Source organism: Oncorhynchus nerka, linkage group LG25, assembly GCF_034236695.1.
Source record: "Oncorhynchus nerka isolate Pitt River linkage group LG25, Oner_Uvic_2.0, whole genome shotgun sequence".
NCBI classification, from domain to species: Eukaryota; Metazoa; Chordata; class Actinopteri; order Salmoniformes; family Salmonidae; genus Oncorhynchus; species Oncorhynchus nerka.
In genome coordinates, this window is record NC_088420.1 from 1,026,599 (window position 1) to 1,047,827 (window position 21,229).

A 21,229-nucleotide genomic window follows, 5' to 3' on the forward strand; every position below is an offset into this window, starting at 1 on the left:
AGACCCTCATGTATATAGCAGACCCTCATGTATATAGCAGACCCTCATGTATATAGCAGACCCTCATGTATATAGCAGACCCTCATGTATATAGCAGACCCTCATGTATATAGCAGACCCTCATGTATATAGCAGACCCTCATGTATATAGCAGACCCTCATGTATATAGCCTCCACATTGACTCTGTACCGGTACCTCATGTATATAGCCTCCACATTGACTCTGTACCGGTACCCCCTGTATATAGCCTCCACATTGACTCTGTACCGGTACCTCATGTATATAGCCTCCACATTGACTCTGTACCGGTACCTCATGTATATAGCAGACCCTCATGCCAAATTGAGCTTTTTTGAAATCATCAAAGCATGACAAGAATTTGCTTTTGTTTTGTTTGTCAATAAGGTTGTGCAAAGTGGTCTGTCCTACTGTATTTTGGTAAGAAGCCAATTTGATATTTGCTCAGGACATTGTTTTTCACTGAGGAAATGTTGGCGTCTGCTGTTGATGATACTGCAGAGGATTTCTCAGAGATTGCTGCTCACTCCTATTCCACTGTAATTATTGGGGCCAAATTTTGTGGATTGGGGTGATCAGGCCTTGGTTCCAAATATTAGGGAAGATGCCAGAGCTGAGGATAATGTTTAAGAATAGCCAATTAGAATTTGTGTTGTGTATATTTTGTCATTTTGTTTAGTAATGTTCAGTCTTTAATGAACCAATATAACTAACTCGGAGTGAGGATCTCCATCCAAAGGGACATCAGATCTTGCAACATACTCTGAGACTTCAAATAACATTTTATTTGCAAATGCGCCGAATACAACTTTAAACGTGAATGATTACTTACAAGCCCTTAACCAAAAATGCAGTTAGAAAATGTTTTTTACTAAAGAAACTAAAGTAAAAAAATAACATTTAAATAAAGTAACACAATAAAATAACAATAATAAGGTTATATACAGAGTCAATGTGGAGGCTATATACAGGGTATTACGGTACAGAGTCAATGTGGAGGCTATATACAGGGTATTACGGTACAGAGTCAATGTGGAGGCTATATACAGGGGGTACCGGTACAGAGTCAATGTGGAGGCTATATACAGGGTATTACGGTACAGAGTCAATGTGGAGGCTATATACAGGGTGTTACGGTACAGAGTCAATGTGGAGGCTATATACAGGGTATTACGGTACAGAGTCAATGTGGAGGCTATATACAGGGTATTACGGTACAGAGTCAATGTGGAGGCTATATACAGGGTATTACGGTACCGAGTCAATGTGGAGGCTATATACAGGGTATTACGGTACAGAGTCAATGTGTAGGCTATATACAGAGGGTACCGAGTCAATGCGGGGGTACAGGTTAGTTGAAGTAATATGTAGATGAAGGTAGGGATAAAGTGACTATGCATAGATAATAAACAGTGAGACACAGCAGTGTAAGAACTAATGGGGGGGTGTATCAATGTAAATAGTCTGGGTGGCCATTTGATTAATTGTTCAGCAAATCAAATGTATTTATATAGCCCCTCGTACATCAGCTGATATCTCAAAGTGCTGTACAGAAACCCAGCCTAAAACCCCAAACAAAACAGCAAGCAATGCAGGTGTAGAAGCACGGTGGCTAGGAAAAACTCCCTAGAAAGGCCAAAACCTAGGAAGAAACCTAGAGAGGAACCAGGCTATGTGGGGTGGCCAGTCCTCTTCTGGCTGTGCCGGGTGGAGATTATAACAGAACATGGCCAAGATGTTCAAATGTTCATAAATGACCAGCATTGTCCAATAATAATAAGGCAGAACAGTTGAAACTGGAGCAGCAGCACGGCCAGGTGGACTGGGGACAGCAAGGAGTCATCATGTCAGGTAGTCCTGAGGCATGGTCCGAGGGCTCAGGTCCTCCGAGAGAGAGAGAGAGAAAGAGAGAGCATACTTAAATTCACACAGGACACCGGATAGGACAGGAGAAGTACTCCAGATATAACAAACTGACCCTAGCCCCCCGACACAAACTACTGCAGCATAAATACTGGAGGCTGAGACAGGAGGGGTCAGGAGACACTGTGGCCCCATCCGATGACACCCCCGGACAGGGCCAAACAGGAAGGATATAACCCCACCCACTTTGCCAAAGCACAGCCCCCACACCACTAGAGGGATATCCTCAACCACCAACTTACCATCCTGAGACAAGGCCAAGTGTAGCCCACAAGCCTATGGCTTGGAGGTAGAAGCTGTTAAGGAGCCTTTTGGACCTAGACTTGGTGCTCCGGTACCGCTTGCCATGCGGTAGCAGAGAGAACAGTCTGACTTGGGTGACTGGAGTCTCTGACAATTTTTGGGGCCTTCCTCTTACACTGCCTAGTATGGATGGCAGGAAGCTTGGCCCCAGTGATGTGCTGGGCTGTACACACTACCCTCTGTAGCACCTTAAGGTCAGATGCTGAGCAGTGACCATACCAGGCAGTGATGCAACCTGTCAGGATGCTCTCAATGGTGCAGCTGTAGAACTTTTTGAGGATCTGAGGACCCATGCCAAATCATTTCAGTCTCCTGAGGGGGAAACGGTGTTGTTGTGCCCTCTTAACGACTGTCTTGGTGTGTTTGGCGATGTGGACCCCAAGAAACTTGAAACTCTCGACCCTCTCCACTACAGCCCCATCGATGTTAATGGGGGCGTGTTTGGCCCTCCTTTTCCTGTAGTCCACGATCATCTCCTTTGTCTTGATCACATTGAGGGAGAGGTTGTTGTCCTGGCACCACACTGCCAGTTCTCTGACCTCCCTATAGGCTGTCTCATCGTTGTCGGTGATCAGGCCTACCACCTTTGTGTCGTCAGCAAACTTAATCATGGTGTTGGAGTCATGCTTTGCCATGCAGTCGTGGGTGAACAGGAAGTACAGGAGGGGACTAAGCACGCACCCCTGAGGGGCCCCTGTGTTGAGGATCAGCGTGGCAGATGTGTTCTTGCCTACCCTTACCACCTGGGGGCGGCCCGCCAGGAAGTCCAGGATCCAGTTGCAGAGGGAGGTGTTTAGTCCCACGGACCTTAGCTTGGTGATGAGCTTTGTGGGCACTATGGTGTTGAACTCTTGAGTTGTAGTCAATGAATAGCATTCTCACACAGGTGTTCCTTTTATGTTCAGGTGGGAAAGGGAAATGTGGAGAGCGATTTGAGATCGCATCATCTGTTGGGGCGGTATGCGAATTGGAGAGGGGGTGTTGTTGTGCTAGTCTGTTTTGTGGGTCTGTGTGAGTTTGTTCTGTCTGGATTGTGTGGACTAGCTCTCTGAGCTCCACCATGTCTCTCTCCAGCTCTGTGAATTTATCCCTCAGTGATGGAGGAGCAGTGCAGTTGTGGGACCTACAGTGCAAAACTATTCATCCATCTTGACGTCTTTCCTATTTTGTTGGATTACAACCTGATAAAATTAATCCCTTACCTTTGATCGTTATATGGTTGCACTCAGACATTCATTTACTCAATAAATGTTCCTTTTGTTCGATAGTCTCTTTATATCCAAAAACCTCAGTTTTGTTCGCGTTTTCTTCAGTAATCCACAGGCTCAAACACAGTCAAAACAGGCAGACAAAAAATCTCAATTGTATCCGTAAAGTTCATAGAAACATGTCATACGATGTTTATATTCAATCCTCAGGTTGTTTTTAGCCTAAATTATCTATAATATTTCAATCGGACAATAACGTCGTCAATATAAAAGGTAAACAAGAAATGCACTCTCTCGGGATCGCGCATGAAAAACCTCTGACACGTCAGGGTCCACTCATTCAGACTGGTCTTACTCCCTCATTTATAAGAATACAAGCCTGAAACCATTTCTAAAGACTGTTGACATCTAGTGGAAGGCATAGGAAATGCAAATTGAGTCCTAAGTCAATGGATACTGTAATGGCATTGAATAGAAAACGTCAAAATCCCCCCCAAAAAAACTTCCTGAATGGATTTTTCTCAGGTTTTCGCCTGCCAAATCACTTATGTTATACTCACAGACACTATTTTAACAGTTTTGGAAACTTTAGAGTGTTTTCTATCCAAATCTCCCAGTTGTATGCATATCATATCTTCTGGGCCCGAGTAGCAGGCTGTTTAATTTGGGCATACTTTTCATCCAAAATTCCAAATGCTGCCCCCTACCCTAGAGAAGTTAAGCCATACACTCCACAGAGCTGGGCTTTACGGAAGAGTGGCCAGAAAAAAAGCCATTGCTTAAAGAAAAAAGTAAGCAAACCTGACTCCCCTCATCACCCTGAGAACACCATCCCCAAAGTGAAGCATGGTGGTGGCAGCATCATGCTGTGTGGATGTTTTTCATCGGCAGGGACTGGGAAACTGGTCAGAATTGAAGGAATGATGGATGGAGCCAAATACAGGGAAATTCTTGAGGGGAAACCTGTTTCAGTCTTCCAGAGATTTGAGACTGGGACGGAGGTTCACCTTCCAGCAGGACAATGACCCTAAGCATACTGCCAAAACAACACTTGAGTGGTTTAACATTTAAATGTCTTGGAATGGCCTAGTCAAAGCCCAGACCTCAATCCAATTGAGAATCTGTGGTATGACTTAAAGATTGCTGTACACCAGCGGAACCCATCCAACTTGAAGGAGCTGGAGCAGTTTTGCCTTGAAGAATGTGCAAAAATCTCAGTGGCTAGATGTGCCAAGCTTATAGAGACATACCCCAAGAGAAATTGTTGCAGAAGGTGGCTCTACAAAATATTGACTTTTGGGGTGGGGGGTGGGGTGTAAATAGTTATGCACACTCATGTTTTCTTTTGTCTTATTTCTTGTTTGATAAACAAGAAAAAATATTTCTTCAAAGTGGTAGGCATGTTGTGTAAATCAAATGAAACAATCCCCCCAGAAACCTATTTTAATTCCAGGTTGTAAGTCAACAAAATAGGAAAAATGCCAATGGGGGTGAATACTTTCGCAAGCCAGTGAGTGGCTATCCTCATCTGCAGGACAGTTTGAAGAGGTGTGATCAAACTCGCTCGGGGTGGGGGAGAATCACCAAGAGAAAGATCCTCCTGCCGTGCTCTCTGGGTGGGGGAGTCGTCACCAAGGGAAAGCTTCTCCTGCCATGCTCTCTGGGTGGGGGAGTCGTCACCAAGAGAAAGCTTCTCCTGCCATGCTCTCTGGGTGGGGGAGTCGTCACCAAGGGAAAGCTTCTCCTGCCGTGCTCTCTGGGTGGGGGAGACGTCACCAAGAGAAAGCTTCTCCTGCCGTGCTCTCTGGGTGGGGGAGTCGTCACCAAGGGAAAGCTTCTCCTGCCGTGCTCTCTGGGTGGGGGAGAATCACCAAGAGAAAGCTTCTCCTGCCGTGCTCTCTGGGTGGGGGAGTCGTCACCAAGAGAAAGCTTCTCCTGCCGTGCTCTCTGGGTGGGGGAGTCGTCACCAAGGGAAAGCTTCTCCTGCCATGCTCTCATGGTGGGGGAGAATCACCAAGGGAAAGCTTCTCCTGCCGTGCTCTCATGGTGGGGGAGAATCACCAAGGGAAAGCTTCTCCTGCCATGCTCTCTTGGTGGGGGAGTCGTCACCAAGGGAAAGCTTCTCCTGCCGTGCTCTCTTGGTGGGGGAGAATCACCAAGGGAAAGCTTCTCCTGCCATGCTCTCTGGGTGGGGGAGTCGTCACCAAGAGAAAGCTTCTCCTGCCATGCTCTCATGGTGGGGGAGAATCACCAAGGGAAAGCTTCTCCTGCCCTGCTCTCTGGGTGGGGGAGTCGTCACCAAGGGAAAGCTTCTCCTGCCGTGCTCTCTGGGTGGGGGAGTCGTCACCAAGAGAAAGCTTCTCCTGCCGTGCTCTCTGGGTGGGGGAGTCGTCACCAAGGGAAAGCTTCTCCTGCCGTGCTCTCTGGGTGGGGGAGTCGGGGAAAGCTTCTCCTGCCGTGCTCTCTGGGGGGAGTCGTCACCAAGGGAAAGCTTCTCCTGCCGTGCTCTCTGGGTGGGGGAGTCGTCACCAAGGGAAAGCTTCTCCTGCCGTGCTCTCTGGGTGGGGGAGTCGTCACCAAGGGAAAGCTTCTCCTGCCGTGCTCTCTGGGTGGGGGAGTCGTCACCAAGGGAAAGCTTCTCCTGCCGTGCTCTCTGGGTGGGGGAGTCGTCACCAAGGGAAAGCTTCTCCTGCCGTGCTCTCTGGGTGGGGGAGTCGTCACCAAGGGAAAGCTTCTCCTGCCGTGCTCTCTGGGTGGGGGAGTCGTCACCAAGGGAAAGCTTCTCCTGCCGTGCTCTCTGGGTGGGGGAGTCGTCACCAAGGGAAAGCTTCTCCTGCCGTGCTCTCTGGGTGGGGGAGTCGTCACCGAGGGAAAGCTTCTCCTGCCGTGCTCTCTGGGTGGGGGAGTCGTCACCGAGGGAAAGCTTCTCCTGCCGTGCTCTCTGGGTGGGGGAGTCGTCACCGAGGGAAAGCTTCTCCTGCCGTGCTCTCTGGGTGGGGAGGGAGGAAAGCTTCTCCTGCCGTGCTCTCTGGGTGGGGAGTCGTCACCGAGGAAAGCTTCTCCTGCCGTGCTCTCTGGGTGGGGAGTCGTCACCGAGGGAAAGCTTCTCCTGCCGTGCTCTCTGGGTGGGGGAGTCGTCACCGAGGGAAAGCTTCTCCTGCCGTGCTCTCTGGGTGGGGGAGTCGTCACCGAGGGAAAGCTTCTCCTGCCGTGCTCTCTGGGTGGGGGAGTCGTCACCGAGGAAAGCTTCTCCTGCCGTGCTCTCTGGGTGGGGGAGTCGTCACCGAGGAAAGCTTCTCCTGCCGTGCTCTCTGGGTGGGGGAGTCGTCACCGAGGGAAAGCTTCTCCTGCCGTGCTCTCTGGGTGGGGGAGTCGTCACCGAGGGAAAGCTTCTCCTGCCGTGCTCTCTGGGTGGGGAGTCGTCACCGAGGGAAAGCTTCTCCTGCCGTGCTCTCTGGGTGGGGGAGTCGTCACCTGGGAGGGAAAGCTTCTCCTGCCGTGCTCTCTGGGTGGGGGAGTCGTCACCGAGGGAAAGCTTCTCCTGCCGTGCTCTCTGGGTGGGGGAGTCGTCACCGAGGGAAAGCTTCTCCTGCCGTGCTCTCTGGGTGGGGAGTCGTCACCGAGGGAAAGCTTCTCCTGCCGTGCTCTCTGGGTGGGGGAGTCGTCACCGAGGGAAAGCTTCTCCTGCCGTGCTCTCTGGGTGGGGGAGTCGTCACCGAGGGAAAGCTTCTCCTGCCGTGCTCTCTGGGTGGGGAGTCGTCACCGAGGGAAAGCTTCTCCTGCCGTGCTCTCTGGGTGGGGGAGTCGTCACCGAGGGAAAGCTTCTCCTGCCGTGCTCTCTGGGTGGGGAGTCGTCACCGAGGAAAGCTTCTCCTGCCGTGCTCTCTGGGTGGGGAGTCGTCACCGAGGGAAAGCTTCTCCTGCCGTGCTCTCTGGGTGGGGAGTCGGGAAAGCTTCTCCTGCCGTGCTCTCTGGGTGGGGAGTCGTCACCAAGGGAAAGCTTCTCCTGCCGTGCTCTCTGGGTGGGGGAGTCGTCACCAAGGGAAAGCTTCTCCTGCCGTGCTCTCTGGGTGGGGTCGTCACCAAGGGAAAGCTTCTCCTGCCGTGCTCTCTGGGTGGGGAGTCGTCACCAAGGGAAAGCTTCTCCTGCCGTGCTCTCTGGGTGGGGGAGTCGTCACCAAGGGAAAGCTTCTCCTGCCGTGCTCTCTGGGTGGGGGAGTCGTCACCAAGGGAAAGCTTCTCCTGCCGTGCTCTCTGGGTGGGGGAGTCGTCACCAAGGGAAAGCTTCTCCTGCCGTGCTCTCTGGGTGGGGGAGTCGTCACCAAGGGAAAGCTTCTCCTGCCGTGCTCTCTCTTTGATTCTGTGGAAGTCCTTTTGGAAATGTATAAAGCTGCCATGCATCACCACTGTTCCGTTGTACAGGTTAACAGAGGGTGTCTGTCTCCTCGTTTTACACTATTCTGCTGTTCCACCCTCCAACAATACCCTCTCTCTTAAAAGAGGGGTAGTTGGCTCGTATAGCTGTGTGCCATGCCCAGGGATTGTCCGTGTGGAGGGTTAGGTTGCTTACGTTCCCATTTTTGTAGCAGTCGGCATCAAGCGTCTCTGGATTTTCCATGAGGAGCTTCTCATTGTACTCTTTCCGTTCCTTATCATTTTTTATATCCAAGGGGTACTGTACTGTGGTGACCTCTGCACCGAAGGAAGCCATGGAGCCGGGTGCCAAAGAGGCCTCTGCATTTGAGTGGGGGAGGAACTCTGCTGCCATTGTTGGGTTCAGGGGCTTCACACCTCTCACTTCACTGCTAATTAATGTTGCAGCCTGTTTCTGTTCTGTCCTAGCAAGCTTGGTAGCCTTTTAACTTAGCATTCAGTCTTTATAAAGTTAAATAGCTACAGATTATTGTAATGTTATTTTCCTTCTAGGCTTTCGAAGTAGCTTGACTGAACATTACTTACTCAGTTCCAAGTTGGATGATATTTTCGTGTTTCTGTTGTGCATCTTTTGATGGTTGTTGGTTTGTCAGGAAGTTAGCTGGATAGTCCTTTGCAGTAAGTCCTCTGGATAGTCCTTTGCAGTAAGTCCTCTGGATAGTCCTTTGCAGTAAGTCCTCTGGATAGTCCTTTGCAGTAAGTCCTCTGGATAGTCCTTTGCAGTAAGTCCTCTGGATAGTCCTTTGCAGTAAGTCCTCTGGATAGTCCTTTGCAGTAAGTCCTCTGGATAGTCCTTTGCAGTAAGTCCTCTGGATAGTCCTTTGCAGTAAGTCCTCTGGATAGTCCTTTGCAGTAAGTCCTCTGGATAGTCCTTTGCAGTAAGTCCTCTGGATAGTCCTTTGCAGTAAGTCCTCTGGATAGTCCTTTGCAGTAAGTCCTCTGGATAGTCCTTTGCAGTAAGTCCTCTGGATAGTCCTTTGCAGTAAGTCCTCTGGATAGTCCTTTGCAGTAAGTCCTCTGGATAGTCCTTTGCAGTAAGTCCTCTGGATAGTCCTTTGCAGTAAGTCCTCTGGATAGTCCTTTGCAGTAAGAATCCTTGGTAATATTTTTTTTTACAAAATAAGGTTTCGAGTTTTGATTTGGAGTGAAATGTTGTGTAGGGTCGTATGTCCTTGTTAAAAAAAAAATATATATATAAAAAACATCCAAGTTTATGCAACCCCAAATCTTTTTGTAAAAACTTGCTGAACAATTCAGGAGCTCATCTGCTCATTACCTCTCTCTCTCTCTCGAACCCTCTCTCTCCAGAATCGTGAGCCCCTGATGATTTCTCCTCAGTTCATCAAGTCTCTCCCTCTTTCTTCTCCCCTCTCCCCCTCTTCTCGTTACCTCTCTCGCTCCTCTCTTTCGCTCCGCTCTCCCTCGCTCTTCTCCCTCTTTCGTCTCCCTCTTTTTCCTCTCTTCAGAACGGTGAGCGCCATGATGATTTGTCCTCAGTTCATCAAGTCTCCCTCTTTCTCCTCTCTTCTCTCCATTCCTCCCGCTTCTCTCTTCTCGCTCTCTCTCCCTCTGCTTTCTTCTCTCTCTCTCCTCCCTCCGCTCTCTTCTCGCTGTCTCCCTCCCTCAATTCATCATGTCTTCTCTCTCCAGAACCGTGACCCCCTGATGCCTTCTCCTCAGTTCATCAAGTCCTACTTCAGCTCCTTCACTGATGACATTATCTCCCAACCGCTCCAGAAGGGTGAGAAGAAGGACGAGGACAAGGACAACGAGGGCGAGGCCGCAGAGGTCACAGAAAGGTCAGAGGTCACACTGTGGTATCACTTCCTGTCCTGTATGTTGCTCTGGATAAATAAAAAAACTACATTTGCGTTCCAAATGGTACACTATTCCCTATAAACGCAGCCATAGTGACTGTACCAGGGTTCAACACACTGAATTAGTGACTGGACCAGGGTTCAACACACTGAATTAGTGTCTGGACCAGGGTTCAACACACTGAATTAGTGACTGGGCCAGGGTTCAACACACTGAATTAGTGACTGGGCCAGGGTTCAACACACTGAATTAGTGTCTGGACCAGGGTTCAACACACTGAATTAGTGACTGGGCCAGGGTTCAACACACTGAATTAGTGTCTGGACCAGGGTTCAACACACTGAATTAGTGTCTGGGCCAGGGTTCAACACACTGAATTAGTGTCTGGACCAGGGTTCAACACACTGAATTAGTGACTGGACCAGGGTTCAACACACTGAATTAGTGTCTGGACCAGGGTTCAACACACTGAATTAGTGTCTGGACCAGGGTTCAACACACTGAATTAGTGTCTGGACCAGGGTTCAACACACTGAATTAGTGTCTGGGCCGGGGTTCAACACACTGAATTAGTGACTGGGCCGGGGTTCAACACACTGAATTAGTGTCTGGGCCGGGGTTCAACACACTGAATTAGTGTCTGGGCCGGGGTTCAACACACTGAATTAGTGTCTGGGCCAGGGTTCAACACACTGAATTAGTGACTGGGCCAGGGTTCAACACACTGAATTAGTGACTGGGCCAGGGTTCAACACACTGAATTAGTGACTGGGCCAGGGTTCAACACACTGAATTAGTGACTGGGCCAGGGTTCAACACACTGAATTAGTGACTGGGCCAGGGTTCAACATAGCTCTGGTTATCTGAAGGCCAACCAGTACATTAACCCTGTCCTTAACCTCTGACCTCTGTCCTGTCCATAGCTCTGGTTATCTGAAGGCCAAGCAGTACATTAACCCTGTCCTTAACCTCTGACCTCTGTCCTGTCCATAGTTCTGGTTACCTGAAGGCCAAGCAGTACATTAACCCTGTCCTTAACCTCTGACCTCTGTCCTGTCCATAGTTCTGGTTACCTGAAGGCCAAGCAGTACATTAACCCCGTCCTAACCTCTAACCTGTCCTGTCCATAGTTCTGGTTACCTGAAGGCCAAGCAGTACATTAACCCCGTCCTAACCTCTAACCTGTCCTGTCCATAGTTCTGGTTACCTGAAGGCCAAGCAGTACATTAACCCCGTCCTAACCTCTAACCTGTCCTGTCCATAGTTCTGGTTACCTGAAGGCCAAGCAGTACATTAACCCCGTCCTAACCTCTAACCTGTCCTGTCCATAGTTCTGGTTACCTGAAGGCCAAGCAGTACATTAACCCCGTCCTAACCTCTAACCTGTCCTGTCCATAGTTCTGGTTACCTGAAGGCCAAGCAGTACATGGAGGAGGAGAACTATGATAAGATCATCAGTGAGTGCACTAAGGAGGTGGAGTCTGGGGGCCGGTACACTGCTGAGGCCCTGTTGCTACGGGCAACCTTCTACCTCCTGATTGGCAACGCCACCGGCTCCCAGCCTGACCTGGACCGGGTCATCAACATGGAGGACGCCAACGTCAAGGTAGTGGAGATGAGCTGGTGTCCAGTAGCTCAGCTCCTCCCAGTTAGTCAGTATCAGCAGCTCAGCTCCTCCTCTCAGTTAGTCACTATTAGCAGCTCAGCCCCTCTCAGTTTGTTGCAATTAGCAGCTCAGCCCCTCCTCTCAGTTAGTCACTATTAGCAGCTCAGCCCCTCCTCTCAGTTAGTCACTATTAGCAGCTCAGCTCCTCCTCCTCTCGGTTAGTCACTATTAGCAGCTCAGCCCCTCCTCTCGGTTAGTTACTATTAGCAGCTCAGCTCCTCCTCTCGGTTAGTCACTATTAGCAGCTCAGCTCCTCCTCTCGGTTAGTCACTATTAGCAGCTCAGCTCCTCCTCTCGGTTAGTCACTATTAGCAGCTCAGCTCCTCCTCTCAGTTAGTCACTATTAGCAGCTCAGCTCCTCCTCTCAGTTAGTCACTATTAGCAGCTCAGCTCCTCCTCTCAGTTAGTCACTATTAGCAGCTCAGCTCCTCCTCCTCTCAGTTAGTCACTATTAGCAGCTCAGCTCCTCCTCCTCTCAGTTAGTCACTATTAGCAGCTTAGCTCCTCCTCTCAGTTAGTTGTTATTAGCAGCTCAGCTCCTCCTCTCAGTTAGTCACTATTAGCAGCTCAGCCCCTCCTCTCGGTTAGTCACTATTAGCAGCTCAGCCCCTCTCAGTTAGTCACTATTAGCAGCTCAGCCCCTCCTCTCAGTTAGTCACTATTAGCAGCTCAGCCCCTCCTCTCAGTTAGTCACTATTAGCAGCTCAGCTCCTCCTGTCGGTTAGTTGCTATTAGCAGCTCAGCTCCTCCTCTCAGTTAGTCACTATTAGCAGCTCAGCCCCTCCTCTCAGTTAGTCACTATTAGCAGCTCAGCCCCTCCTCTCGGTTAGTCACTATTAGCAGCTCAGCCCCTCCTGTCGGTTTGTTGCAATTAGCAGCTCAGCCCCTCCTGTCGGTTTGTTGCAATTAGCAGCTCAGCCCCTCCTCTCAGTTAGTCACTATTAGCAGCTCAGCCCCTCCTCTCAGTTAGTCACTATTAGCAGCTCAGCTCCTCCTCCTCTCGGTTAGTCACTATTAGCAGCTCAGCTCCTCCTCTCGGTTAGTCACTATTAGCAGCTCAGCTCCTCCTCTCGGTTAGTCACTATTAGCAGCTCAGCTTCTCCTCTCAGTTAGTCACTATTAGCAGCTCAGCTCCTCCTCTCAGTTAGTCACTATTAGCAGCTCAGCTCCTCCTCTCAGTTAGTCACTATTAGCAGCTCAGCTCCTCCTCCTCTCAGTTAGTCACTATTAGCAGCTCAGCTCCTCCTCCTCTCAGTTAGTCACTATTAGCAGCTCAGCTCCTCCTCTCAGTTAGTCACTATTAGCAGCTCAGCTCCTCCTCTCAGTTAGTCACTATTAGCAGCTCAGCCCCTCCTCTCGGTTAGTCACTATTAGCAGCTCAGCCCCTCTGTTAGTCACTATTAGCAGCTCAGCCCCTCCTCTCAGTTAGTCACTATTAGCAGCTCAGCCCCTCCTCTCAGTTAGTCACTATTAGCAGCTCAGCTCCTCCTGTCGGTTAGTTGCTATTAGCAGCTCAGCTCCTCCTCTCAGTTAGTCACTATTAGCAGCTCAGCCCCTCTCAGTTTGTTGCAATTAGCAGCTCAGCCCCTCCTCTCAGTTAGTCACTATTAGCAGCTCAGCCCCTCCTCTCGGTTAGTCACTATTAGCAGCTCAGCCCCTCTCAGTTAGTCACTATTAGCAGCTCAGCCCCTCCTCTCAGTTAGTCACTATTAGCAGCTCAGCCCCTCCTCTCAGTTAGTCACTATTAGCAGCTCAGCTCCTCCTGTCGGTTAGTTGCTATTAGCAGCTCAGCTCCTCCTGTCGGTTAGTTACTATTAGCAGCTCCTCCTCCTCTCAGTTAGTCACTATTAGCAGCTCAGCTCCTCCTCCTCTCAGTTAGTCACTATTAGCAGCTCAGCCCCTCCTCTCAGTTAGTTACTATTAACAGCTCAGCTCCTCCTCCTCTCAGTTAGTCACTATTAGCAGCTCAGCCCCTCCTCTCAGTTAGTCACTATTAGCAGCTCAGCTCCTCCTGTCGGTTAGTTGCTATTAGCAGCTCAACCCTTACTCTCGGTTAGTCGCTATTAGCAGCTCAGCCCCTTTCGGTTAGTCGCTATTAGCAGCTCAACCCTTCCTCTCGGTTAGTTGCTATTAGCAGCTCAACCCTTCCTCTCGGTTAGTCGCTATTAGCAGCTCAGCCCCTTTCGGTTAGTCGCTATTAGCAGCTCAACCCTCCTCTCGGTTAGTCGCTATTAGCAACTCAACCCTTCCTCTCAGTTAGTCGCTATTAGCAGCTCAACCCTTCCTCTCGGTTAGTCGCTATTAGCAGCTCCCCCTCTCAGCTCGGCCACGCCTCCTCTCGGCTAGTTTCTATTAGCAGTTCAGCCGCTCCTCCTCTCGGTTAGTTGCTATTAGCAGCTCAGCCCCGCCTCCTCACGGTTAGTTGCTATTAGCAGCTCAGCTCCTCCCTCTCGGTTAGTCACTATTAGCAGCTCAGCTCCTCCTCCCTCTCGGTTAGTCACTATTAACAGCTCAGCTCCTCCCTCTCGGTTAGTCACTATTAGCAGCTCAGCTCCTCCCTCTCGGTTAGTCACTATTAACAGCTCAGCTCCTCCCTCTCGGTTAGTCACTATTAGCAGCTCAGCTCCTCCCTCTCGGTTAGTCACTATGAGCAGCTCCTCCTCTCGGTTAGTCACTATTAGCAGCTCAGCTCCTCCTCCCTCTCGGTTAGTCACTATTAGCAGCTCAGCTCCTCCTCCCTCTCGGTTAGTCACTATTAGCAGCTCAGCTCCTCCTCCCTCTCGGTTAGTCACTATTAGCAGCTCAGCTCCTCCTCCTCTCGGTTAGTCACTATTAGCAGCTCAGCTCCTCCTCCTCTCGGTTAGTCACTATTAGCAGCTCAGCTCCTCCTCCTCTCGGTTAGTCACTATTAGCAGCTCAGCTCCTCCTCTCAGTTAGTCACTATTAGCAGCTCAGCTCCTCCTCTCAGTTAGTCACTATTAGCAGCTCAGCTCCTCCTCTCAGTTAGTCACTATTAGCAGCTCAGCTCCTCCTCTCAGTTAGTCACTATTAGCAGCTCAGCTCCTCCTCTCGGTTAGTCACTATTAGCAGCTCAGCTCCTCCTCCTCTCAGTTAGTCACTATTAGCAGCTCAGCTCCTCCTCTCAGTTAGTCACTATTAGCAGCTCAGCTCCTCCTCTCGGTTAGTCGTTATTAGCAGCTCCTCCCTCTCGGTTAGTCACTATGAGCAGCTCAGCTCCTCCTCTCGGTTAGTCACTATTAGCAGCTCAGCTCCTCCTCCTCTCGGTTAGTCACTATTAGCAGCTCAGCTCCTCCTCCTGTCGGTTAGTTGCTATTAGCAGCTCAGCTCCTCCTCTCGGTTAGTCACTATTAGCAGCTCAGCCCCTCCTCTCGGTTAGTCACTATTAGCAGCTCAGCTCCTCCTCCTCTCAGTTAGTTGCTATTAGCAGCTCAGCTCCTCTCGGTTAGTCACTATTAGCAGCTCAGCTCCTCCCTCTCGGTTAGTCACTATTAGCAGCTCAGCTCCTCCTCCTCTCGGTTAGTCACTATTAACAGCTCAGCTCCTCCTCCTCTCAGGTAGTTGCTATTAGCAGCTCAGCTCCTCCCTCTTGGTTAGTCGCTATTAGCAGCTCAGCTCCTCCTCCTCTCGGTTAGTCACTATTAGCAGCTCAGCTCCTCCCTCTTGGTTAGTCGCTATTAGCAGCTCCTCCTCCTCTCGGTTAGTCACTATTAACAGCTCAGCTCCTCCTCCCTCTCGGTTAGTCACTATTAGCAGCTCAGCTCCTCCCTCTTGGTTAGTCACTATTAGCAGCTCAGCTCCTCCTCTCGGTTAGTCGCTATTAGCAGCTCCTCCTCCTCTCGGTTAGTCACTATGAGCAGCTCAGCTCCTCCCTTTCGGTTAGTCACTATTAACAGCTCCAGCTCCTCCTCTCGGTTAGTCACCATTAGCAGCTCCTCCTCCTCCTCTCAGTTAGTCACTATTAGCAGCTCAGCTCCTCCTCTCGGTTAGTCACTATGAGCAGCTCAGCTCCTCCTCCCTCTCGGTTAGTCACTATTAACAGTTCCAGCTCCTCCTCTCGGTTAGCTCACTCAGTTAGTCAGCTCAGCTCAGCTCCTCCTCTCGGTTAGTCACTATTAGCAGCTCAGCTCCTCCTCTCGGTTAGTCACTATTAACAGCTCCTCCTCCTCTCAGTTAGTCACTATTAGCAGCTCAGCTCCTCCTCTCGGTTAGTCACTATTAGCATCTCAGCTCCTCCTCCTCTCGGTTAGTCACTATTAGCAGCTCAGCTCCTCCTCTCGGTTAGTCACTATTAGCAGCTCAGCTCCTCCTCTCGGTTAGTCACTATTAACAGCTCCTCCTCCTCTCAGTTAGTCACTATTAGCAGCTCAGCTCCTCCTCTCGGTTAGTCACTATTAGCATCTCAGCTCCTCCTCCTCTCGGTTAGTCACTATTAGCAGCTCAGCTCCTCCTCTCGGTTAGTCACTATTAGCAGCTCCTCCTCCCTCTCGGTTAGTCACTATTAGCAGCTCCTCCTCCCTCTCGGTTAGTCACTATTAGCAGCTCAGCTCCTCCTCTCGGTTAGTCACTATTAGCAGCTCAGCTCCTCCTCCTCTCGGTTAGTCACTATTAGCAGCTCCGCTCCTCCTCTCGGTTAGTCACTATTAGCAGCTCAGCTCCTCCTCCTCTCGGTTAGTCACTATTAGCAGCTCAGCTCCTCCTCTCGGTTAGTCACTATTAGCATCTCAGCTCCTCCTCCTCTCGGTTAGTCACTATTAGCAGCTCAGCTCCTCCTCTCGGTTAGTCACTATTAGCAGCTCAGCTCCTCCTCTCGGTTAGTCACTATTAACAGCTCCTCCTCCTCTCAGTTAGTCACTATTAGCAGCTCAGCTCCTCCTCTCGGTTAGTCACTATTAGCATCTCAGCTCCTCCTCCTCTCGGTTAGTCACTATTAGCAGCTCAGCTCCTCCTCTCGGTTAGTCACTATTAGCAGCTCCTCCTCCCTCTCGGTTAGTCACTATTAGCAGCTCCTCCTCCCTCTCGGTTAGTCACTATTAGCAGCTCAGCTCCTCCTCTCGGTTAGTCACTATTAGCAGCTCAGCTCCTCCTCCTCTCGGTTAGTCACTATTAGCAGCTCAGCTCCTCCTCTCGGTTAGTCACTATTAGCAGCTCAGCTCCTCCTCCTCTCGGTTAGTCACTATTAGCAGCTCAGCTCCTCCTCTCGGTTAGTCACTATTAGCAGCTCCTCCTCCCTCTCGGTTAGTCACTATTAGCAGCTCAGCTCCTCCTCTCGGTTAGTCACTATTAGCAGCTCCTCCTCCCTCTCGGTTAGTCACTATTAGCAGCTCCTCCTCCCTATCAGTTAGTCACTATTAGCAGCTCCTCCTCCCTCTCGGTTAGTCACTATTAGCAGCTCAGCTCCTCCTCCTCTCGGTTAGTCACTATTAGCATCTCAGCTCCTCCACCTCTCGGTTAGTCACTATTAGCAGCTCCTCCTCTCGGTTAGTCACTATTAGCAGCTCCTCCTCCTCTCAGTTAGTCACTATTAGCAGCTCCTCCTCCTCTCGGTTAGTCACTATTAGCAGCTCAGCTCCTCCTCCTCTCGGTTAGTCACTATTAGCAGCTCAGCTCCTCCTCTCGGTTAGTCACTATTAGCAGCTCCTCCTCCCTCTCGGTTAGTCACTATTAGCAGCTCAGCTCCTCCTCTCGGTTAGTCACTATTAGCAGCTCCTCCTCCCTCTCGGTTAGTCACTATTAGCAGCTCCTCCTCCCTCTCAGTTAGTCACTATTAGCAGCTCCTCCTCCCTCTCGGTTAGTCACTATTAGCAGCTCAGCTCCTCCTCCTCTCGGTTAGTCACTATTAGCATCTCAGCTCCTCCACCTCTCGGTTAGTCACTATTAGCAGCTCCTCCTCCTCTCGGTTAGTCACTATTAGCAGCTCCTCCTCCTCTCGGTTAGTCACTATTAACAGCTCAGCTCCTCCTCCCTCTCGGTTAGTCACTATTAGCAGCTCCTCCTCCTCTCGGTTAGTCACTATTAGCAGCTCCTCCTCCTCTCGGTTAGTCACTATTAACAGCTCAGCTCCTCCTCCTCTCAGTTAGTCACTATTAGCAGCTCAGCTCCTCCTCCCTCTCGGTTAGTCACTATGAGCAGCTCAGCTCCTCCTCCCTCTCGGTTAGTCACTATTAACAGTTCCAGCTCCTCCTCTCGGTTAGTCACTATTAACAGTTCCAGCTCCTCCTCTCGGTTAGTCACCATTAGCAGCTCAGCTCCTCCTCTCGGTTAGTCACTATTAGCAGCTCAGCTCCTCCTCCTCTCGGTTAGTCACTATTAGCAGCTCAGCTCCTCCTCCTCTCGGTTAGTTACTATTAACAGCTCAGCTCCTCCTCCCTCTCGGTTAGTCACTATTAGCAGCTCAGCTCCTCCCTCTTGGTTAGTCACTATTAGCAGCTCTTCTCCTCCTCTCGGTTAGTCACTATTAGCAGCTCAGCTCCTCCCTCTCGGTTAGTCACTATTAGCAGCTCCTCCTCCCTCTCGGTTAGTCACTATTAGCAGCTCAGCTCCTCCTCCCTCTCGGTTAGTCACTATGAGCAGCTCAGCTCCTCCTCCCTCTCGGTTAGTCACTATTAACAGCTCAGCTCCTCCTCCCTCTCGGTTAGTCACTATTAGCAGCTCAGCTCCTCCTCCCTCTCGGTTAGTCACTATTAGCAGCTCAGCTCCTCCCTCTTGGTTAGTCACTATTAGCAGCTCAGCTCCTCCTCCTCTCGGTTAGTTACTATTAGCAGCTCCTCCTCCTCTCGGTTAGTCACTATTAGCATCTCAGCTCCTCCACCTCTCAGTTAGTCACTATTAGCATCTCAGCTCCTCCTCCCTCTCGGTTAGTCACTATTAGCAGCTCAGCTCCTCCTCCTCTCAGTTAGTCACTATTAGCAGCTCAGCTCCTCCTCCTCTCGGTTAGTCACTATTAGCAGCTCAGCTCCTCCTCCTCTCGGTTAGTTACTATTAGCAGCTCCTCCTCCTCTCAGTTAGTCACTATTAGCAGCTCCTCCTCCTCTCAGTTTGTCACTATTAGCAGCTCAGCTCCTCCTCCTCTCAGTTAGTCACTATTAGCAGCTCAGCTCCTCCTCCTCTCAGTTAGTCACTATTAGCAGCTCAGCTCCTCCTCTCGGTTAGTCACTATTAGCAGCTCAGCTCCTCCTCTCGGTTAGTCACTATTAACAGCTCAGCTCCTCCTCCCTCTCGGTTAGTCACTATTAACAGCTCAGCTCCTCCTCCCTCTCGGTTAGTCACTATTAGCAGCTCAGCTCCTCCTCCCTCTCGGTTAGTCACTATTAGCAGCTCAGCTCCTCCCTCTTGGTTAGTCACTATTAGCAGCTCAGCTCCTCCTCCTCTCGGTTAGTCACTATTAGCAGCTCAGCTCCTCCTCCTCTCGGTTAGTTACTATTAGCAGCTCCTCCTCCTCTCAGTTAGTCACTATTAGCAGCTCAGCTCCTCCTCTCAGTTAGTCACTATTAGCAGCTCAGCTCCTCCTCCCAGTTAGTCACTATTAGCAGCTCAGCTCCTCCTCCTCCCAGTTAGTCACTATTAGCAGCTCAGCTCCTCCTCCTCTCAGTTAGTCACTATTAGCAGCTCAGCTCCTCCTCCCAGTTAGTCACTATTAGCAGCTCAGCTCCTCCTCCTCTCAGTTAGTCACTATTAGCAGCTCAGCTCCTCCTCTCAGTTAGTCACTATTAGCAGCTCAGCTCCTCCTCCTCTCAGTTTGTCACTATTAGCAGCTCAGCTCCTCCTCTCGGTTAGTCACTATTAGCAGCTCAGCTCCTCCTCCTCTCAGTTTGTCACTATTAGCAGCTCAGCTCCTCCTCTCAGTTAGTCACTATTAGCAGCTCAGCTCCTCCTCTCAGTTAGTCACTATTAGTTTGTATGATGGTATGGCTGTCAACACATTGTTCCAAACAAGAATGAGTCGACTTTCGACTTTGCTTCTTAATACAGTCATTCTATTTCTAGGATTCCTTTTCACCTAACTGTTTTGATGTGTATTGCAAGTCAACTAGCAATAGTTGGTAATACATTCTAATTAGATTTATTACCCATATGGTGCAGCCCCAGACCAGGTGGCTGTATTGTTAATATAGCAAGCAGCTCTTCTTTCTCTTAGTCCTGCTAGCTGAGGGCCAATGCTCTGACTGAAACCCTGTGTTTGTCCTGTCTCTGTCCTGGTACTGCAGCTGAGGGCCAATGCTCTGACTGAAACCCTGTGTTTGTCCTGTCTCTGTCCTGGTACTGCAGCTGAGGGCCAATGCTCTGACTGAAACCCTGTGTTTGTCCTGTCTCTGTCCTGGTACTGCAGCTCAGGGCCAATGCTCTGACTGAAACCCTGTGTTTGTCCTGTCTCTGTCCTGGTACTGCAGCTGAGGGCCAATGCTCTGACTGAAACCCTGTGTTTGTCCTGGTACCTCAGCTCAGGGCCAATGCTCTGACTGAAACCCTGTGTTTGTCCTGTCTCTGTCCTGGTACTGCAGCTGAGGGCCAATGCTCTGACTGAAACCCTGTCTCTGTCCTGTCTCTGTCCTGGTACTGCAGCTGAGGGCCAATGCTCTGACTGAAACCCTGTGTTTGTCCTGTCTCTGTCCTGGTACTGCAGCTGAGGGCCAATGCTCTGACTGAAACCCTGTGTTTGTCCTGTCCTGGTACTGCAGCTGAGGGCCAATGCTCTGACTGAAACCCTGTGTTTGTCCTGTCTCTGTCCTGGTACTGCAGCTGAGGGCCAATGCTCTGACTGAAACCCTGTGTTTGTCCTGTCCTGGTACTGCAGCTGAGGGCCAATGCTCTGACTGAAACCCTGTGTTTGTCCTGTCTCTGTCCTGGTACTGCAGCTGAGGGCCAATGCTCTGACTGAAACCCTGTGTTTGTCCTGTCTCTGTCCTGGTACTGCAGCTGAGGGCCAATGCTCTGACTGAAACCCTGTCTCTGTCCTGTCTCTGTCCTGGTACTGCAGCTGAGGGCCAATGCTCTGACTGAAACCCTGTGTTTGTCCTGTCTCTGTCCTGGTACTGCAGCTGAGGGCCAATGCTCTGACTGAAACCCTGTCTCTGTCCTGTCTCTGTCCTGGTACTGCCGCTGAGGGCCAATGCTCTGACTGAAACCCTGTCTCTGTCCTGTCTCTGTCCTGGTACTGCAGCTGAGGGCCAATGCTCTGACTGAAACCCTGTCTCTGTCCTGTCTCTGTCCTGGTACTGCAGCTGAGGGCCAATGCTCTGACTGAAACCCTGTCTCTGTCCTGTCTCTGTCCTGGTACTGCAGCTGAGGGCCAATGCTCTGACTGAAACCCTGTCTCTGTCCTGTCTCTGTCCTGGTACTGCAGCTGAGGGCCAATGCTCTGACTGAAACCCTGTGTTTGTCCTGTCTCTGTCCTGGTACTGCAGCTGAGGGCCAATGCTCTGACTGAAACCCTGTGTTTGTCCTGTCTCTGTCCTGGTACTGCAGCTGAGGGCCAATGCTCTGACTGAAACCCTGTGTTTGTCCTGTCCTGGTACTGCAGCTGAGGGCCAATGCTCTGACTGAAACCCTGTGTTTGTCCTGTCTCTGTCCTGGTACTGCAGCTCAGGGCCAATGCTCTGACTGAAACCCTGTCTCTGTCCTGTCTCTGTCCTGGTACTGCAGCTGAGGGCCAATGCTCTGACTGAAACCCTGTGTTTGTCCTGTCTCTGTCCTGGTACTGCAGCTGAGGGCCAATGCTCTGACTGAAACCCTGTCTCTGTCCTGTCTCTGTCCTGGTACTGCCGCTGAGGGCCAATGCTCTGACTGAAACCCTGTGTTTGTCCTGTCTCTGTCCTGGTACTGCAGCTCAGGGCCAATGCT

At 50.6% G+C, this 21,229-nt stretch overlaps 1 protein-coding gene across 1 annotated transcript in view; it reads left to right on the forward strand.

Annotated features, from left to right (window-relative positions):
* Nucleotides 1–21,229, forward strand: part of LOC115126151 (mitochondrial import receptor subunit TOM70-like) — an 80,141-nt gene that overhangs the window by 46,652 nt on the left and 12,260 nt on the right. The window contains exons 5-6 of the mRNA XM_065009459.1: nucleotides 9,538–9,686; nucleotides 11,104–11,311. Of these exons, the coding sequence (XP_064865531.1) occupies nucleotides 9,538–9,686; nucleotides 11,104–11,311 (357 nt within the window). The remainder of the gene's footprint in view (nucleotides 1–9,537; nucleotides 9,687–11,103; nucleotides 11,312–21,229) is intronic.